At 42.6% G+C, this 21,573-nt stretch overlaps 1 protein-coding gene across 1 annotated transcript in view; it reads right to left on the bottom strand.

Annotated features, from left to right (window-relative positions):
• The window catches only part of LOC117555933 (short transient receptor potential channel 7-like), a 66,289-nt gene extending 60,905 nt beyond the window's left edge, over positions 1-5,384 (bottom strand). Inside the window, exon 1 of the mRNA XM_034231014.1 lies at positions 4,774-5,384. Coding sequence (XP_034086905.1) covers positions 4,774-5,255 — 482 coding nt within the window. The 5' untranslated portion in view covers positions 5,256-5,384. The remainder of the gene's footprint in view (positions 1-4,773) is intronic.
• Positions 5,385-21,573: the final 16,189 nt, after the last annotated feature.

Genomic DNA, 21,573 nt, shown 5'->3' with positions numbered 1-21,573 from the left:
GAGTGCAAAAAATCTAATTTTAGAGACAAGAAGAAACGACAGAATCATTATTACATCTACCGGTGATAAAAAAAAAGTCAATCACAATCAGCAGTTAACTTTTCCACTAACCCAAGAGAAAGCAACACTGTTGGGCCATCTCAGGTCAACAGCTCTGATTGGCAAAAGAGAGATTCAGCTGTCACCATAATTGGCTCTGGCATAACAAACTCACACTACAGTATGACTGAGTGGTCATCCAGAGAGACACTTTGGTCCGTGGTGAATCTGTCATTATCTTTTAACACACAGATACACACAGGCATGAACATGTTCCTCCAGTAATGTTCAATATGTCTTTATTTGTTTTCTTACTAACACGAGGCCAATTTGAAGTGACACATCTCAGCAAGACAGGGCAGGTACAAAATCAATGTTATCAATAGGGAATTGTCCAGCTGTACCTTAAAAAGAAAGAACCGCGGTACTCACACTGAAAAACACATTTATTTCGAATGATTGTACTCCTCCTATTGTATTTCAGAGACATAGAGAGCCACCATGTCTGCAACTGCTGTGTGGCCTGACACTCTGACCCACCCACACACTGAGAAAATGCCTTGATGTCTCCCAAAGCTGGAAAAATGAGAGGGAGAAAGACTGACTGACATAGTGTGTGCAGAGGATGACATACTGAATATGGGTAAGCTTTCAAATAAAAACTGGGAATAGAACATTGGTGGAAATTAATACTCAGAACATTAACTAGCAAATGAGACTTGGGATAAATTATATTAAATGCTATTATGATGAACTACTTGCTGCCTTGAAGAACTTCTAAAGCAGAATTGCTTAGAAATTGTCCAATCAAAAGACTTTCATTCCTTGTGTGCAATCTGAATTGGTGCTGTGACCTTACAAACAATTAATACCCATTTTAGTTGTCGTTTATGTAATTGTGTGTGTATGTGGTGTGTGTGTGTGTGTGTGCGCGCGCGCGTGCGTGCGTGTGTGTGTGTGTGTGTATGCACAGAAGGCATACTAACACACGTGCCCATTGAAGAGAATGGTGAAAATGGAAACCTGTTCATGGTGGAAATATTCCCTGAGGGCGTGAAAGGATGTGGAACTGAGATGATGAAGAGAGCTCACCAAGGCAAATCACTATAGGGGAGTGAGATTGTAAGTGTGTGTGTGTGTGTGTGTGTGTGTGTGTGGTGTGTGTGTGTGTGTGTGTGTGTGTGTGTGTGTGTGTGTGTGTGTGTGTGTGTGTGTGTGTGGCCTAGCATTACTATACTTGTGGGGACCTAAATATGTTTACACAGTCACGTGTGGGGACTCACCTCCCATATGGGGACAAAATGGAGGTCCCCATGAGGGGAATCATTAATTGTAGGGTGAAGACTTGGTTAGGTTTAGGGTTAGGGTTAGGGTAAGGGTTAGGCATGTGTTGGTTATGGGTAAGGTTAGGATAAGTCTCCAGGAAATGTAAGTCAATGTAATGTCCCCTGAAGTGATGTATACATGGTGTGTGTGTGTGTGTGTGTGTGTGTGTGTGTGTGTGTGTGTGTGTGTGTGTGTGTGTGTGTGTGTGTGTGTGTGTGTGTGTGTGTGTGTGTGTGAGGGTAGTTGCCAATGTGCGATGAAGGGGTATAAAAGGTCTGCAGCTTTTGATTTTCGATTTACATAATCAGCTGCAAGCTTTCAGCTGCCAATCAAGATGTCTTAATAACCTCTCACGCATGACCAACAAAATAATAGAAATGTGCACAGAAAGACAAACACGTGTGTGATCAATATTCATGCAAACTAACACAACAACCAGTGAATACGGCTTTAAATGATGTATAGTGTTTGAAAGGTATTTGTTTTTAAAGGCGTTTTGAGTTGATTTATTATAATGCACTGATGACTGGTTGCACCTTATATCCCCCCAACGCCAACCCACACTCATAGATATGTTTGTAAGCATCCGGAATATTCCTCACACATGATGGGGACAGCCTGGCTGCCAGCCCATTTAGATAACCTTATAGGCTCAGCAATGAATTGCCATTTTCCATCCCTCTCTATCTTCCTCTCCATCCATCTCTGACTGTTTGTGATTCTGATCTGAAATAGAATTGACCTGCCTCATGTCTGTGCAGAATTAGAGTGGCAAAGACAGGAGGAGGCAGACATAATGGAGATGGATGGATAACAAGGGTGTTTGTGTGTGTGCGTGCGCGTGCGTGCGTTTGTAGGAGATGGATAGAGGAACTAGAGGAGGGATTGTTTATATATTGTATTTGTATGAGTTTGTATACCAAGTGTGCTCGTTTGTATTCTTACATAATGTTCTTAAGACTAAATTAATCATCATATAATACTATTGTTGCAACCAAGATGACCAGACTTGGACGCTTCAGGGAGAAGAGACCATTTACTACAATTACACCTACATTATATGCAATCCCATTAGTGTCACCTCTCGGCCTACCTGTTGAATATTAGTCCAATATTTAGCCGGCATTAATCCCTGCTTTTACACAAACACCTGGGGGGAAGAATCCTTTTCACATTTCATTTGATTCACCGTTAATGGACTGGTTTGATGCAATCTTGCAATATGATTATGTGGCAACATCTTAATCCCTAAACCACACACTGCACCAATTAATTCTGTTACTGAGTGACCACACAGTTCTCGTTTTGATGCATTATCTAAGGCAGAAGCTGCTGCAGATCACTCAAAGACCCTGTCCAAGCAAGCAGCTCCCTCTCCTATTAATAACACAAACTGTCAGAAAAAGGAGAAACTATCCTGCACTACTGGTGTATAACTACACTTCAACACAGTGGCAGAAAACCCTCTCACTCAGCCAAATTTTAAGTTATATCACAGTGGCTTTACTTTGATTTACAGTATATGACTCCAATATGGGGTACGTTAGTGTTGAGGTGCCTTTGACCAGTTCTCGTTTCTAATACTTTAAGATTTAGCTGCCAAGAAACAGCTCTTTAAATGCATGAAGAAACTACAGCCATGCCTCTGGTTACCACATTTTAGCTGACAGCCAGAAGGTAATTGCTATCATAAGCTATGTTGTTAAGCCAAGAAAACTTTGTGACTGGCCACCTACAAAATAAATGTTGCAGTAAAATGATTGTGATACATTGCTAGATTGGGGATTGTACGCCCATCTATAGAAACATAGGCAATCATTTTTCTTGAAATGGCAATCAGCAGTACCGTATAAGGCCTTTATACGGAGGGGCCCTGGATATTAGCAGTATCTATAAATGCTCACAGTGCAACTCTCTACATGTATTTTCCCCATAAATAAACATTGACTGTAACAAATGCAATTTTCAAAAGGTGCAGTTGCGTTCTTTTACAGTCTTATTCCTATCGATTAATATGAGCACGTAGAATGTGCTTTTAAAAATCAATACATTCTAGTGATGGGAAAAGTGTTTGAAAAGCACAGAAAGATGTAGTGGAATAAAATATGTACTGTATCACTAGCTGTGAGCTTTTCTGTCATGAACTCTGTATAATCGGTTCATCCTAGAGCTGGAGGTTGGGCCACTAAGTTCATTATTTTCAGTTCAAGCTATCAAGTAGGTTAGGTCAATTCCCGGTGAACTAGAGAAATGGAAAGAATGATGAGAAAATGAATCAGGTTTGAATCAACATTTGAGGATAAAGGTGAAAAATAGCTTTTGTCTCAGAATTTGTATAGAAGGGACAGACGTGAGTGGAATCTTAGAAGAGTTACACTCTCAGCTCTTTCTCTTTATCAACCATGCACACATGGACACTCTTTCAAGCAGTAAATTGTCAATTTTAAGATCAAAGGTGAGCTGCTCACCATATTTCACTGGTAATGAGAAACAGGCATGTTCACCCTCTCTTTCACACACAGACACACAAAAAGGCATCCAACATTTAGTCAGGCATCTGTGATGAGAGCATACTGATTATAACCCTTTAAGTTGAACACTGGTGTATCAAAGTAACAGACCAGGGAAGATCAAAGAGCCAACTCTGAGTCCTGCCATTCTCACAATCTGGAAGTCAAAATCGAGCTGGCAGTGCTACATGAATAACCATTAAGTGTCACCATTTTCCTTGCTTATGTTTCCTGAATGCAATGGATAGTATCCACCAAATGCTCTTATCATTACCTATCTCACAGTTAGGAAGTTAAATAAATAGGAAAATAAATAAATACATTGTATAGGACACATCAGCAATTTGGCAAAGCAATTGCCATTAAAGGTGTAATGATATTTTGTGCATGTTAAGTGTGTGTGAATAGGGTTTTGCAATAATTTCTATAGTCCTTTCAGTGACTGCATGGGACATCTGATTGCAATTCAAGCAGTGCACGAGAGCATGATGGCCTTAATAATAATAATGGTCTATTATTTATTCTATTTACTGCTTACAGGTCCATTTAATCCATAAAGGACCTGTAAGCACAGCTGAGAGCTGATCAGTGGCCCATGCATACACAGGTCAATGCATCTGGCTCAGTCCAAATACTGGCTTTACTCTACTCTCTCCAACCCTGACCTCTACTTGTTGACACCTAGGTGGATTATTTGCTGTTGATTGAATCCTCTCAACCCAGAAAGGCTTTGGCATTTCTAAACCATCACTCAGCAACCTCTCTGCATAACATAACATTGCAGACTTCATAAATAAGCACATACTTTACACAAGGCCTGACAACTGGTGACTTTACTTATTTATCATGTTAGGGGTGATGAACCAAAGTTGTGGGTGAATATGACAGGATGGCTCACGTTTGCCTGGTGTCGGAGTTGAACCCGGTGTCGATGAGCTCCGTGGAGTGGTTCCCATGGTCCGAGAGCTCCGGAGCCCCGTGCTGTCTCTGTCCGCGGTGCTGAAGGCGCTCCGCGTTCGCAGCGCCTCGTCCTCTCCATTTGGGTAACGGGTCATGGCGGTCATACAAATCATCTATCCGCACCTCGTGCCGCGACCTAAACGGAGAGTCGGTGTCCCCGGTTCTCCAGCAGAACTTTGGCGGCGAGTAGTGCGGGGAGTCCCCGGGTCCCAGCTTCTCCGCAGACAAGTGAAGACACTCCGGAGTGGCGAGGTATGGCGGGTCTGTGTCCCCCAGCAGAGGACAGGCGGAGGAGAAGAGGTCCAGGGGCCGCGGTGAGGAAGGAGATCCTCCGGGAAGACATACAGTCAAAGGCGGGGAGGGAGACTCAGGGAGCCGGGCTCTCTCGCCGCTGTCGGTTTCCTCTCCTTCGTCAAACATTGGGAGAGTTCTTGAGAAGCATATATGTCTGGGTATGTGGCAGAAATGTAACGATGTTTGTCAAAGTTTTAACTGCACAAGTTTCTTCTGCCGCGCAGCAGCGACAAGTCGAGCCTCCACCTTCATACAAGAGTGCGCGCACTAATTAGAGAGCACAGAGAATGCGCGCGCAGGGAGCCAGCCGTTTACAAAATGGAAGGAAATGAACAGCAACACCACATTACAAAATAATATTACATGTAATCATTACATTAACTATTGGGGGAAACAAAAACGCAACATGTTCTTCAAGCTATATTATAGTTAAACGTTTGAAATGCTCTTTAAAACACATATTTTACCTTTTTGTTAGCAAGCCAACAACATACAGGTCAAGTAGCTCAATTGTCTTCTTATACTTACAAATTATGGAATGTTGTTAAGTACATTAATCAAGTACTGTAGTTAAAGGGATAGTGGAAATGGAACCTCAAATAGTTTCGTTTTAACTTATATACAAGCATAATTACGTACCAAAACAATCACACCTGATTAAAAAAATATAATAATTGCCTTACATGTTAGAAGCACTTTATTGCAGCTTCCCCGAAGTTTTTTAGAAACGAAATGTTCGACTCAGCCAAACCGGAAGTGACGAAAACTTAGGAAGACGATACGATAACAAACCATGGCGTCTATGCAGAATGAACGTGGAAGGGCAAATATACCAGACAAATAAGAAGGATTGTACGAGGTATCCAGTGATGATAGCGAGTCAGAAACATCCTCTCGGCTTTCCTACGAAAATGTCGTTTTAGGAACTGAATCTGAATCCGGTTCAGTAAGCGACGATGGTGACAATATTGAGCCAGACGATGGACCATTACGTCCTTATTTGTTCGAGCCCGAGCCCGAGGTGATGGTTCACGGCATGGGCAATGGCGAGGATGACCAGGACCAGGCGCCAGATGATGCACCCCTACGCACAAATAATCTTGACTGGTAGGTCCCTAAGCATAGCTCACGCATCTTAAGATCACCTGTAGCCTTTACAAATATTAATCATTGTTAACCAGTTAATCCCTAAGGTCCCCCCAGTGGACCCCTCCCACAGTTTTTTTTCTCTCACATGTCTCAGGGCTTCTTAACATTTATGAAACTATTAATGTTTCATACCCTTTTAAAGGTAAGAAACTCCGCTAACTGACAATAAGAACAATTGTTAGCTAGAAACAACACAAGAGTAATACCAAGCCTTTGAATTAGCATTGAGCGAAACAATGCTAACTAATGCTAACGCTTTTTTACACACAACACACGGTAGAAATGCCCTTATTACTATCTTAACTGCACAAACAAGATATACGATTTAAAGCTGAGACTCCACAGATTCCACAGATTCCACACATGTAATGTCATCACTGTAAGACCTCGAATTCCTATAGCTATCAGCCAGAAAAGAGAAAGTAAACAACATCCGGTTCCAAAAATATTACAATAATTACGTCTTACCTTTTTTGATTTGTGATCAAAAGTTGTGTTCAACGGAATAAAAACGCATCTCAAGGTTAATCCAATGTCGTTGTGTCACGTAGAATTTTTTACTGATAATCAATCATCATATTTATGGCAATATACTCGGTACCATAATAAAGGTCGGCTATTCACATGCAAATGCTATTGAATGTCCGCCATTGTTTGTGCCCGTCTTCCTATGCTCTCGTCATCACCCGAAGATTCCCGACGATTCCCGAAGTATTTCGTTTCATTGAGAGGGCGCAGTAAAATTGAAAATAAAATGAAACTAGGCGCATGAAATTAAAAAAAATTGTTTATTATGCTTATTTTTAATAAAAATACATAAGTTAAACTCAAAATTCGCGGATTTCCACTATCCCTTTAAGTATACATTTGAAGTACTTGTTTACGTTTTGTGTAACTTCATTAATCAATCAATGTTTATTTATATAGCCCAATATCACAAATTTGTCTCAGTGGACTTCACAGTTTGTACAGAATAGGGGAAGCTGGGTTATTCGGAACATGAGAGTACACAGGTACAGACAGACAGAAGGAAGAAGTAAGGTGTCAGAATCAGAATAGTCCCACGGAGGGAAATTTGCGTAGTTACAGCAGGAAAAAGAGCCACAGACAGCTTAATATGTTACATGCATTAAAAAAAAAGTACTAAGTTATGAATACAAAATATAATAAAAAGTTACATAATTTTCTAAATACACATCCTGTAACAGTTCTTAGGATTTAGCAGCCAGGTAAATTACACAATTATTAACAGCATATATATATTGCACATATAGCACATATTGCACATAGTTGGATGGTATTTAGCAGCAAGGGGTGATATAGTCTGTGTCGTGGTATAGGGGGGGGGGGGGTCCTACTGGGGGCTGTGCTGGTTGTATAGTCTGACCGCTGCAGGAAGGAAGGACCTGTGGTATCTCTCCGTGAGACAGCGGGGGTGCAGCAGCCTGTCGCTGAAGGAGTAGCACAGTGAGGACAGGGTGTCCTGGAGGGGGTGAGACACATTGTCCAGCAGGGAGGACGGGACTTGGCTGCCATTCTCCTGTCTCCCACCACCTCAGTGTCCAGAGGACTCCCCAGGACAGAGCTCCCTTACCAGTCTGTTCAGTCTCTTCCTGTCAGCAGCCGCGATGCTGCTGCCCCAGCAGGCCACACCATAGAAGATGGCTGATGCCACAACAGAGTCATAAAATGTCTGAAGGAGTGCCCCCTGCACCCCGAAAGACTACAGTCTCCTCAGCAGAAAGAGTCTGCTCTGTCCCTTCTTGTACAGAGCAGCAAAATTATCAGTCCAGTCCAGCCAGTCCAGTTTATTGTTCAGATGAACGCCCAGGTATTTGTAAGATTTCACAATCTCAATGTCCGCTCCCTGGATGTTCACTGGTGTCGGGGGGGAGTGTTGGCGCCGTCTGAAATCCACCACCAGCTCCTTGGTCTTCGCTGCGTTCAGCTGGAGGTGGTTCCTCACCACCAGAGGGTGAAGTCCTGCGTCAGCTCCCTGTCGTCCTCGTTGGAGATGAGGCCAACGATGGCGTCAGAGAACTTCTGCAGGTGACAGGTTGTAGTGTTGTGGGTGAAGTCTGCAGTGTAGAGGGTGAAGAGAAACGGTGCCAGCACCGTCCCCTGGGGGGCCCCCGTACTGCTGATGATGGTGTCTGATTGACACTCCCTGGTCCTCACGTACTGTGGACGGTTGGTGAGGTAGTCCAGGGGGGTGTGAGGTGGTGATCCACCCCCGAGATCTGCAGCTTGTCCCCCAGGAGCGGGGGCTGGATGGTGTTGAAGGCACTGGAAAAATCAAATAATATGATCCTCACAGTGCCCCCAGCCTTCTCCAGGTGGGAGAGGGACCTCTGCAGCAGGTAGATGACGGCGTCATCCACCCCGATGGCAGACTGGTAGGCGAACTGCAGCGGGTCCATTGATGGTCTCACAAGGGGCCGAAGGTGTCCAAGCACCAGCCTCTCCAGGGTCTTCATCAGCTGTGATGTCAGCGCCACCGGCCGGTAGCTGTTGAATTCCTTGGGGTGAGGGGTCTTTGGCACAGGTACCACACAGGACGTCTTCCACAGTTGTGGTACTTTCCCTTGCTTCAGGCTCAGGTTGAATAGAAGCTCTACAATCCCACACAGCTGGTCCGCACAGGATATGAGGAGCCTCGAGCTGATGCCATCTGGAGCCGCCTTCCTCGCTTTACACTTCTGCAGCTCCCTCCTCACCTGGTTGGTTGTGAGGGACAAGGTGTTGTCAGCGGGTGGAGGGGAAGGGGGGGTAGAAGAAACAGGGACTGATGTCCCCGACAGTCTAAGCCTATAGCAGCAAAACTAGGGGCTGAATCTAATCACTTTAGACCTTTGCTTTATTAAAAAAAACGTTTATTTGTGTAAAGAAATGATCCTACAGCACTTATTAAGCCAACAAGTGCACCGTCACAGACGACTACTTTCTGAGCTCTTAAGAAGTTTACTTTTTACCTATATGTGGTTCTGAGAAGAGGGTGGCGCTACAAACATGATACACTTATATAATATAATGCCGTTTTGTAGATTTAACTACCCAGGAGTGAGTTAATGCACAACGATAAACATGCATAGCAGTAACATGTGCATAATAATCTAAACACATTATACAGTAAAACACTGACAGTGGATATTTGACTACAATGTGAGTGCTTTTACTTTTAATTGTATACAGTAGGTGGGCCTTCTTTTTGATATAAACACATATTTTTTACTATTGTTCTGAATGCAGGAAGAGTTTTTTTTTAGTGCAGCTTATTGAATACAATACTTACAACTCTTACAACTCAGCACACGTTACGTTTTACCTTGTAGCAGAAAAAAACACAAACCAATTGAACCTGGCAATTAGGTTACTAAACTGCTGTAATACAACGATTTCCACCGCCTAAGTCTGCAGTGTGACCAGAGTAGTTAGTTTTGAAGTCATGCTTCAGAAAATGAGAGATAGTGAGACAGAGAGCAAGGCCATCCAGTTGAGGGAGTTGGAGGTTGGTCGGGGATTGAAAGGGTTAACATGCCCACCTGTTGTATGCCAATTACTGGTACTGACATAATCTTGTTGTTGCTTCAGAGAACAAGCAATTAATACTAAGAGTAGGGAACATCTTACCTCAGCGCTGGATTTATTTTGTTTATTTTAAATTGAGGCCTGTCTTGATCTTTGGTAAGTTTAAGGTCTCTGTCTTTAGATATGAAAAGGAATATAGTGTGTGTGTGTGTGTGTGTGTGTGTGTGTGTGTGTGTGTGTGTGTGTGTGTGTGTGTGTGTGTGTGTGTGTGTGTGTGTGTGTGTGTGTGTGTGTGTGTGTGTGTGTGTGTGTGTGTGTGTGTGTGTGTGTGTGTGTGTGTGTGTGTGTGTGTGTGTGTGTGTGTCTGCCTGCCTATGTAATTAGAAGCAGATACCTATTAGTCACGATGGAGACTTCCTGCACCCCCACACAGACAATGAGCAGCCCTAACCCAGCGCTTTGATCTATTCTTGTATTTATGCAACCAAAACATGCACACATGAACGCAAAATAAATCTAATTAAACACAATGCAAAATGTTGTCACTGATGTTCACATTCAAGAATGAGGTACGAGTCGAATGTGTGCAACTCGATTTTGACAGGAAAGCAACTGGAGACTTCTAGAATTGTGTGAGTAACATTCTGTTTTTAGACTTCTCTGTTTCAGTGTGTGTACTCTGTATCAATGCTCTGTAGTTGATCTGACTGAAATTGTGATTTTAAATCTCAAAACCGCTACAGTATCTGTCAGGCAGAAACTTGGGACAAGTAATTTGACTGAAACCTTAAAACTGAACTAACTGACTGCTAGGGTTAACTTTGATTTAAACATTTGTAGAATATAAGAGCTTTATTAAGTAGGTGTAACTGTATTAAGGGTTAAACTCATAACTTTATAACTTAGGGTTTAATGTAATTGTAAAACCATTGGGCCACTTAAAAGACAATAACAAGTCAGGAGGAAGCCAGTCTAGATTTCCTTTTGAGGGCCACCAGCTGCAGAGAGTTAACTAATTAAAGGGACGTGGCCCCACAGCTGTGAGAACTCAGCAATCAGGTGTCCATTTTAGGTAGCACTTTCCTGGAGCGTCAGCTTCAGACAGACAAAGACATTGGAGTCCTGCGGGAGTCACGAGAGAGGCAAATCCTACTTTGATTGAGCTAAGTATCGCTGGTGTTTTATTTTATTTAGTTGTTTAGCCCCTCATGCTATAATCATGTGTATTTTCTCCATTCCTTTTTATGTGTCTTCTCGCAATTATCACTGGCCCCGTGTATCTCGTAATCGATATAACCGGCCTGCTCTCGTCTATCCCACATGCTCCACTGAGATCCAACATCTAGTTTCAGGCGGCCTGTGGAACTGCCAGTCAGCTGTTCCTAAGGCTGACTTCATCTCTGGCTACGCCTCCCTGCAGTCTCTGGATTTCCTTGCTCTCACTGAGACGTGGATTACTCCATCCAACACATCCACCCCAGCAGCTCTCTCCACAGCATATTCCTTCTCCCATACACCCAGACCCACTGGCAGAGGAGGTGGCACTGGTCTCCTGCTCTCTCCCAAATGGAGCTTTTCCCTCTTCAAGCTACCTAACTTCACTCCTTCCACCTTTGAATTCCATGCCGTCACAGTAACCCATCCTATACAATTAACCATTGTTGTTCTCTACCGTCCACCAGGTGCCTTGGGGGACTTCTTTGAGGAATTAGATCATCTCCTCTCACACATCCCTGAAACTGGTCCTCCCGCTGTACTTCTCGGAGACTTCAACCTCCAGTCAGGGAAGATAGACGAACTAACATCTCTGTTAACCGCCTTTGCTTTCTCACTGTCTCCGTCCCCACCAACTCATAAAGCTGGCAATGTCCTTGATCTCATATTCTCAAGGAACTGCACTACTTATAACCTCTCTGTAAACCCGCTCCACACATCCGATCACTTCTTCATTTCAGTCTCTCTACCCCTTTCCAAACATAACAAACTAATCTCTTCTCATCCTGCACCTGTCCGCCGTAACCTTCGTTCCCTCTCCCCCTCTACCTTTGCCTCATCGGTGCTCTCAGCCCTCCCTTCCTCTGACTCGTTCCAATTACTACCTCCAAACTCTGCTGCAGAAACTCTCCTCTCTACTCTCTCATCCTCTCTGGACTCTCTCTGTCCTCTCACATCTCGGCAGGCTCGTCAGTCCCCTCCTGCTCCCTGGCTAAATGATGCACTGCGTGCTAATAGAACCGTCCTTCGAGCAGCAGAGCGGAAATGGTGGAAATCCAAACACTGTGACGACCTCCTAACCTATCGGGCTCTCCTCTCCTCTTTCTCTGCTTCGATCTCTCAGGCAAAAAGCACTTTCTTTCAAGATAAGATCCAATCTTCCTATTCCAATCGCAAAAAACTATTTTCCATCTTCTCCTCCCTCCTGGACCCCCCCAAAGCCCCTTCCCCCTCCTCCCTTCTGTCAAGCGACTTTGTTAACCACTTTGAAAAAAAGGTTGATGATATTCGCTCTTCTTTTTCTGACTCACCTCTACTCACCGCTGGGTCACCAGTCCCTCCTTTCACCCACACACTGACAATCTCTCCAAGTGAGGTTCTTACCCTCATTACCTCTGCCCGCCCTACCACCTGTCCTCTGGACCCTATCCCTTCAAACCTCCTTCAGACTATCGCTCCTGATATTCTACCGTTTCTCACCCATTTCATCAACACTTCTCTAACTTCTGGTCACTTTCCAAACAGTCTCAAGGAGGCAAGAGTAAACCCTCTCCTAAAGAAACCCACTCTCAACCCGTCAGATGTTATAAACTACAGGCCTGTCTCTCTCCTCCCGTTCCTGTCTAAAACACTTGAACGCGCTGTCTTTAGACATCTCTCCTGCTATCTCCATCAGAACAACCTTCTGGATCCGCACCAGTCTGGTTTCAAGGCAGGTCACTCCACAGAAACTGCCCTCATTGCTGTCACTGAGGAACTGCACACTGCCAAAGCAGCATCCCTCTCCTATGTCATCATCCTGTTGGACCTGTCTGCTGCATTCGACACTGTGAATCATCAGATCCTCCTTCGCACTCTCCAAGAACTTCGAGTTTCAGGCTCTGCACTTTCCCTCCTCACCTCATACCTCAAAGACCGCACCTATAGGGTTACTTGAAGAGGGTCAGAGTCCGACCCTTGTCAATTAACTACAGGGGTCCCTCAGGGCTCTGTTCTTGGTCCCCTCCTCTTCTCCTTGTACACAAACTCGCTCGGATCAGTCATTAGCCCGCATGGTTTTTCATACCACTGCTACGCTGACGACACCCAATTAATTCTGTCCTTTCCCCGCTCAGAGACCCAGGTCGTCGCACGCATCTCTGCTTGTCTAGCTGACATCTCTCAGTGGATGTCTGATCATCACCTCAAGCTCAACCTTGACAAGACTGAACTGCTTTTCCTTCCGGAAAAGATTGTCCCACTCTTGACCTAACAATCAACATTGGCACCTCTGTTGTTTCCCCGACTCAGACTGCAAGGAATCTGGGTGTGACCCTAGATAACAACCTGTCCTTCACTGCAAACATCGCTGCTACAACCCGCTGCTGCAGATACACGCTTTACAACATCAGGAAGATACGTCCCCAGCTGACCCAGAAAGCGACGCAGGTTCTGGTCCAGGCTCTCGTCATCTCACGTCTAGACTACTGCAACTCCCTCCTGGCTGGTCTACCTGCATGTGCCATCCGACCTCTGCAGCTCATCCAGAATGCAGCTGCTCGCCTGGTCTTCAACCTTCCTAAATTCTCCCACACCACGCCGCTCCTCCGCTGCCTTCACTGGCTTCCGATAACTGCTAGAATCCACTTCAAGACAATGGTACTTGCGTACCATGCTGCGAATGGATCTGGCCCTTCCTACATCCAGGACATGGTTAAACCGTACACCCCAGCACGTGCACTCCGCTCTGCATCAACCAAACGGCTCGCTGCACCCTCGCTGCGAAGGGGCCCCAAGTACCCATCAGCAAAAACACGTGGGTTTGCTATCCTGGCTCCAAAATGGTGGAATGAGCTCCCCATTGACATCAGGACAGCAGATAGCTTACACACCTTCCGGCGCAGACTGAAAACTCATCTCTTTCGACTCCACTTCGAGCGATAGAACTATTAACAAAGCACTTATATACTAATAAAAGGCTGGCTTATCTAAAGCCAGTTGAGTAGCACTTGAAATGTTTTTGCTCTATGAAGCCTGATGTACTTTTATGATTCTGTTTTCTTCAACTTTGTATTTTGTTGGTCGAACGCACTTATTGTAAGTCGCTTTGGATAAAAGCGTCAGCTAAATGCAATGTAATGTAATGTCGAGAGGGGAAGTCTGTAGTTAATTCTGAATAACTGGATTTGTTTACTAGATACAGTAAAACACAATGCTATTGAGTTTTTTAAAATATGGATTTGTTATTACCATACTCATTTTTTATTCTTAATCAATGACACGTCCATTACCCATCTCACATTTGCTTTTGAATAAATAAGTTCACTTTCCTGTATTTCTTGACTTTCTTATCTGGAAGTCATAAAACATGCTTCAGGGTCTATACTTACTTTTGTCTCACTCCAGTGGCTTGAAATTGATTAACTTAATGACAAAAAAGTAATTTTCAGGAATGTTATTAAGTAATAAATCTTTTTTCGATGAAATTAGCAAACCAAGAGACCCGTAAAACATTTCAATGTCACATTTTCACATATTTCTTATATTAGAGTGACATGATTCAAATGAGAAAAACGGCAAAGCAGCCCTGCAGGATTAATTACTCTAATTAAATTGAAAATTGTAATGATACTGTAGAACTGGTACAAGCCACTTTTTCACGACTGTGTGTTTACATTTGGAAGTTGCCAGTAAATCACTGACTTGGGCTTTCATAGCAAATGATCTAAAAGCTTTTCACATACAGTGTAAACCTGGTGACCATGAGAGGAAGAACATCTAATGTAACTGAACATTACTGCTGACATATGTTTGTGTTAGGGTCTGCCATTGTAACTCTTATCTTTATTTGGGATTTTGAACTACAGTACAGAAGATATCGTCGTAAGCTTCAAGCTTTCAAAGCTACAATACGCCTTTAAAAAAATATTTATCCAGACTTATTTTTATTTTGAAAACCAACCAAGCTTACACTGCATTTAAGGAAGCACCTCATGGAAGAGGAGAGTCTGTGTCTTGGTGAGTAAAGGCCCTGACAGACCAGGCCGATTTCGGCTGTTTTCGTAAGTCGGGAGACGAAGCGTGTCCTGTCGCCCAAACTCAATTTGGTGTGTCCCGCACCGTCGACCGTGACACGCCTTATTTGGACTGCCTGTCCCGATCATGGATGTATATCATTCATTCCTATGAGAGCTGCTCATTAGCGCATGATGATAAAATGGCCCACCTTTTGAGAGAGTGAAACGTCACAGATTACCCAGCATGCCTGAGAAGTACCCGTATGTGCGCTCATAGAGCATGCGCAACTTTAACCAAAATGCTCGTTCACATCAAGCACGTCAATTTGCGTACACGTAACAGCACCGCGCGTTCATGACAGCATGGTAATGGATTGTTGTTATCATGGATTTGATATGAACGAGGCGGCAGTTAGCAGCTAGCTAGTGTAACAGGCCTGGGCAGATAAAGAGGAAAATGGTAGTGAAGCAGTCACGACAGAGGCAGTGTTCAAATCCAAAAAGAGGCTTTATTGCGGTTCAACTAAAAAATACCTTTTACAATAAAAAGGCTAACGTAGCCGGGCCGCTAACCGACTTGCCAGCTTACAACTGTTTCCTCACGCTGGGAGTCTCCTGCTCCCTCCATGTGCCACACACAACTGAGCAACTCTAGGTGCTTTTGTCTCCCTTGAGGGAGTGATTAGCACCAGGTGTGAGGTCTCCCCACCTGCTCCCAATACTGATAATTGGCAGCGGGTGGAGCCACCTATTGGGAATGTAGGTGTCTCCCACTACTCTGCCTCCCAGTCCCTTACACTAGTAATGATGCTAATGTACACATCAATTGTTATGTACTTATATTACGCTGTAACAGGATCTAGTGATATCCAACAGAGCTTCATTTAGCATGAAATAATTATTGCACTGTATATATGTATATTTATATACAGTGCAATAAGCTTCTTAGTGCAATACGAAGCTACAGGGACGTTAATAATGTCGGTAATATTAACTTTATTTTATAACGAATATTTTCATCTGAGTCCGGCGCACTTCCTGGGGGCTTGGTCCCGATGCATGGCCGATTCAACATGTTGAATCTCTTATTATACATCCATGGTTGAATCCAAGCCCCCAGGAAGTGCGCCGGAGTCTGATGAGAATATTCGTTGTGGCCAAACGGCGGTACTACACTTCATTTAGGTTGCTGGGCCCGGAAACACTTTTTCCCATTGACTTACATGGGGAAAGAGTGGTCTGTAACTCGTTGGATAATTTTTTTTAAACTAAATAAACAACCCAGTATGAACACTTGTATAGCTGTTATTAAAAACATTCGTTCCTCAAGTTGTAAAAATGTGCTAATAACGTTATTCTGAGAGTTATTTCCCTCTGCATTATGAACGCGCATCTAACGCACGGGACCGCGCCGCCTGGCACGTTCATGTCACGTGTTCAGCACTACATGCGTTTATCTTTACCCATGGATGCACAATAACAACGGACCCATATCGCCTTACTGCCATCCCACGGTTCTGTAATAATAGATATATTGCACATGTTTGCTGTAATTCTTCATTTGTAAAATATTATACTACATGGGCTGTATGATGTAAATGTTGTACCGTAAATGTTGTATTAAATAAAGTTAATATTACCGACGTTAGATTAACGTCCCTGTAGCTTATTATTGCACTAAGAAGCTTATTGCACTGTATATATATATATATATATATACAGTGCAATCATTCTTTCATGCTAAATGAAGCTCTGTTGGATATCACTAGATCCTGTTACAGCGTAATATAAGTACATGATTGATGTGTACATTAGCATAATTACTAGCTAGCCACTAGCTGCTAACTGCCGCCTCGTTAATATCAAATCCATCATAATAACAAACCATTACCAAGCTGTCATGAACGCGCGGTGCTGTTACCCGTACGCAAATTGACGTGCTTGATGTGAACGAGCATTTTGGTTAAAGTTGCGCATGCGCTATGAGCGCACATACGGGTACTTCCCAGGCATGCCGGGTAATCTGTGACGTTTCACTCTCTCAAAAGTTGGGCCATTTTATCATCATGCGCAGCAACTCTCATAGGAATGAATGAGGCCCCGCCTCCCATGCTGTATCCAGTTCTTATTATACATCCATGGTTGAATCCATAGATATATATAAACACTAGATGACTCACCCGCGCTGCTGGCCAATGGAGACCGACGTTGCCACTTGGCCGCCATCTTGCTACAGGCAGTTCTCTCATTCATAACATTATGGTTTACTATTTAAATAACCATAGCTTGCTCAATTTTCAAACGGTTTGGTTTTTTATAAACATCAAAGATGTAGTTATGATACTGCATACTTATAATCATGGACTTTCATATGAAAATAACATTAATCGGATAAAGCTATAGCTATACACACACACACACAAGGTATTTATATTAAATATATTTCCATTTATTTTATTATATTGTTAATATTTAAAATAAATTATAAATAAATCATAAAATTAAAATACATTTATATTTTATATATAAAAATCGGTCTCATGTTACCACTCTGTAAGCCAAGAGTTGTTAATTTAGCAATGCCTTAGCTTGAAGAACAGGGACACAACTAATGACAATAGCATATGTTGGTATATTATTTAGATATTCACACCTTTATCAGAAGAACCAAACCAACATAAAATGTGCTCACAGACATGCCAGTTCTGTCTAATTTATCACAATTATTTTTGACATGAGATCTTCATATCATCCTAGTTTTGTATTTAGTTTCTAGATTTGTAAACAAATCCAGAACCTTTGAAATATGTTATTGAAAAAAGACCAAGCATAATATAAACTGTACCATGTGTCCTTCTGTAGTCCATTTGTGGTTTGTCTTGTCTCACCCCGGCTGATATATCACAAAATCCACTGTTTAAATTGTTCCCTATATTGCCCCTATGCCCCTATAAGGTGTCCTTGGGTGTTATGAAAGGCGGCCCCCCAAAATAAATGTATTATTATTATTAAGAAGAACAACTTGGTGTGGTGTGGAGGGGATGTAGGGAGCAGGTGGGGAGAGATGGGGCTTCAAGGTTATTTGTTTTAAATGTGTCTTGGAGATCAGCTGCACACAATAAAATACAGTATAACACAAAACCAATAAGACACACGGTGACACATGGCACACCAACAATCAATCATCGTCCAGCCTCAGCTTTGGTATTCTTTCACAACCATGTTATGGGTTTATTAGACTGAGCAAACATAAACAAAAGTGGTGATCCCACGGGTTCTTGTTTACAGACTGCGGTGATTAGAGCATCCGTAGGCTGCACAAAAGTCCGGCATAGTCAGGTACTTCTGTAAACACAAAGCCAGCAAATTCCTGTATCATAATGCAAGATGTTTTTAACAAGCCAAACCACTTGGAAGAAATCATGTGTAACTTAAGTTATGTTGAAAAGAAAGAGCAGTTCTGCCTCTCCCACTGGTCTAAAGTTGCTGGGTGAACTTTGTAATACTAGGTCTCACTCACAGCCTCTTGTTATTAGCCAGCTAATAAATACAACCACATACACAAAGAAAAGCTGCAATTTCAACATGTCCAAGCATCCCGTATCATAGCCATGCTAATAATGTTTATAATAAACCAAACCGTTTGTAAATCAGTCAAGATTTCAGCGAGTTAAGAGTATTTTTGTGCAGATCACTCACCTTACAACAGCTACCGTAGCGCGAATCAGAGTAACTGTTGACTGTAGCAAGATGGCGGCCGGTCAGCTACGCTGGAAAATCTCCCATGAGCCATCTAGTGTTTATATATCTATGGTTGAATCGGCCATGCATCGGGTCTGGCAGTCGGACCAAACAATCACTCTGATTGGCTGTTCAGCTAGCGAATCAGTGCATGAGAAGCGAAACGGAAGTGAGGGACGTAAACAAACGATTTAAGAAGGCACACACAGACTGATATTCATTTTCATCTCATCATGGCGATCTGGAATGACGCAAACGAAGACCTGCTCATCACATTGATCCAGGAGAGGCCAGCTCTGTACGACATCACAGAGAAAAGGTACTCGAACCGAATAGTGAAAACCGGACTCTGGCGAGAGATTGAAACGCAACTTGGTTTCTTGGGTAAGATTATATTTTTCATCAATTGAGCTCTTTAGCAGATATTGTTGGCTTTTTATTGTTTGCCAGCGTACAGTGACGTTAACGTGAAATGTAATTTGTTATTTCAACCTTGTGTTTTGTTGTTATCTTGTTGCTAGCTGTTGCTAGCTGTGCAGTTTGGCACTGCATATAGATATTAATTGGACATGCTAACTAGCCACAATGGTTACATTGTTTATTTGTGTGCTTTAGAGAAAGAGCTGAGGAAGAAGTGGGATTATGTGCGAACCCAGTACACCCGGTACAGGAGACTTGCCCCTTCGGGTAGTTGTGGAGCACCAAAGACGGGCAGACAGCAGTGGATCATAACCAGGCTGCAGTTTGCACACGCTATTTGTTGTTGTTTATATCACGCAGTCTGTTCTTCTTCTCTGTCTTCCGGTTGTTGCCTATTTTTAATGACGAATACACACTACCGCCGCCTGCTGGTAAGGAGAGTTATTGCCACTCACGCACTGAAGTCTTTGCGGTGTGTTCCCGTGCGACACATGGCCAAGACGCAGGAGAACACCGCGACGCAACAGCCGACGTCGGTGTCGGCGAGTCCTCTGGTGAATGCTTGGTGTGTCAGGGCCTTAAGTGTAACAATTACGTTGGACTCCAGTTGTCCAAGGCACACTATTCATCTTCCTGCTTCACACTTACGTATAAGCCACTGTGGATTAGTACAACAGATCACACTCCATTTGGCAGATTTAAATATTAAAAATAATTGAATTACTCTTTTGGTCATTTTAAAGGGTAAGTCATTGTGGGATAATGTTGGGTCTCTCTGTGGGTTGGCTTCACCTCAATCACAGCTTTCCCAGTAGAAGTCTTATTGTCTATTACAGGCAGAACCCCTGCTGGGAAATCACTGATTGAGGGTGTTAAAAAAGCTACCTTTTAATCAACATTGAACAGAGCAGTAGCACTTTTCTTCTCTGTGTGATTCCCAGTTAAATTACTGTTCATAGAAAAACATAGCAAACTCTTCATAGTGTAAGGGTTTGTACTGTAGGAATCGCATTTAAATATGTTTCCGCTCAAAACATCTGAGTTTTGAAACTGTACTCCTAGAAGGGGTTTCACAATATACCTGTGCTGACCATATTATATAAAAATCAGAATTAAAATATGATCTTCTAAAGTTCCAAAGACACCGAAATAAACCAGCACCTCTGAAATCATTGTTGGTTCTTTCTTTTTGCACAGTTATGTCAAAGACTATAACTTTTCCCAAAATTGTCTAGTGATATCGCAATATTATTATTGTATTAAACATTTAGTTAAGATATTTTATTACATAAACCCTAATTGCTGGTACGAAAGACAGAGATAAAAGTCAAACAGACAGAGATGGAGTTGTTCGATTAAATTACACCTCGCAACAGAACAAATGTCAAGTCACATTAAACACCACTGAACCCCCTGCAGCAGCCCAAACATTCAAGTACTCTTCTCTCGCCGTACATGTTAAACATTGAGAGACACTAAGATCGGCAAAAACCTTTTCTGCTCCCCTAACCTCTTAAGCCCTGAGCCTGTTTTTCAGGTGTTAGGCTCGAAAATGCCACAAACACAACAAAGACTATATCTTCACTTCTAAAAGGGGTAAATTAATAATCTTTTCTCTCAAAGCAAGGTTACATCTGTGAGTTGGATGTAGAAGTGTCAGAATCAATATAGATGTTTTTATTTTAAAGTAAATTCAGATGGAACATAGTAAAAACATGTAAATTCTAATGTCCGCCTAAAAAAAACCATTACTTATAGTGAAAACCACCCTTGAATGATGGGTTAGTAGACTAAAAGCTTTAGGAATCCAAACTATAACATATAATAAGCACCCTGTATCAAGATTGATGCAAAACAAGTGAAATTTGACCTTTTTAGAGAGGTTTAGAAAAATAAAGTCCAGGCGGACTCACCTTGGGTAATTTGGGAACCATCAGTTCCATTTGAACTTTTTCACTGTAAAAATCATTTTATTACTTTGAATTATCACTATAGGTATTCATTCCATCCAAATACAACTGTTGTGAAAAAAATAAAACATACTCTGTTGTTTCCCGAAATCTTCTTTATACTTTACGCAGGACCATCTCTCTGGAACCCATTGGTCGATTTGGGTGATTTACACATTTTTCTTAACCATTACATCCAATAGAATCGATGGGCAGTTCCTAAATCCACGTAAATATTACCATTGCGGACGTAATAGAGAAGCAAACGAAGCATATCTGAAAGTACAAGCCTGGACGGCAAAACTTTATACCCAGTATATTGCCATACATATGATGATGGATTATCAGTAAAAAATTATACGTGACACAAAGACATTGGATTAACCTTGAGCGGCATTTTTATTCCGTTGAACACGACTTTTGATCACAAATCAAAAAAGGTAAGAC

Source organism: Gymnodraco acuticeps, unplaced genomic scaffold, assembly GCF_902827175.1.
Source record: "Gymnodraco acuticeps unplaced genomic scaffold, fGymAcu1.1, whole genome shotgun sequence".
Taxonomy (NCBI): Eukaryota; Metazoa; Chordata; class Actinopteri; order Perciformes; family Bathydraconidae; genus Gymnodraco; species Gymnodraco acuticeps.
The sequence above is the reverse complement of the archived record's forward strand: the minus strand, read 5'-3'. Positions and strand labels throughout refer to the sequence as shown.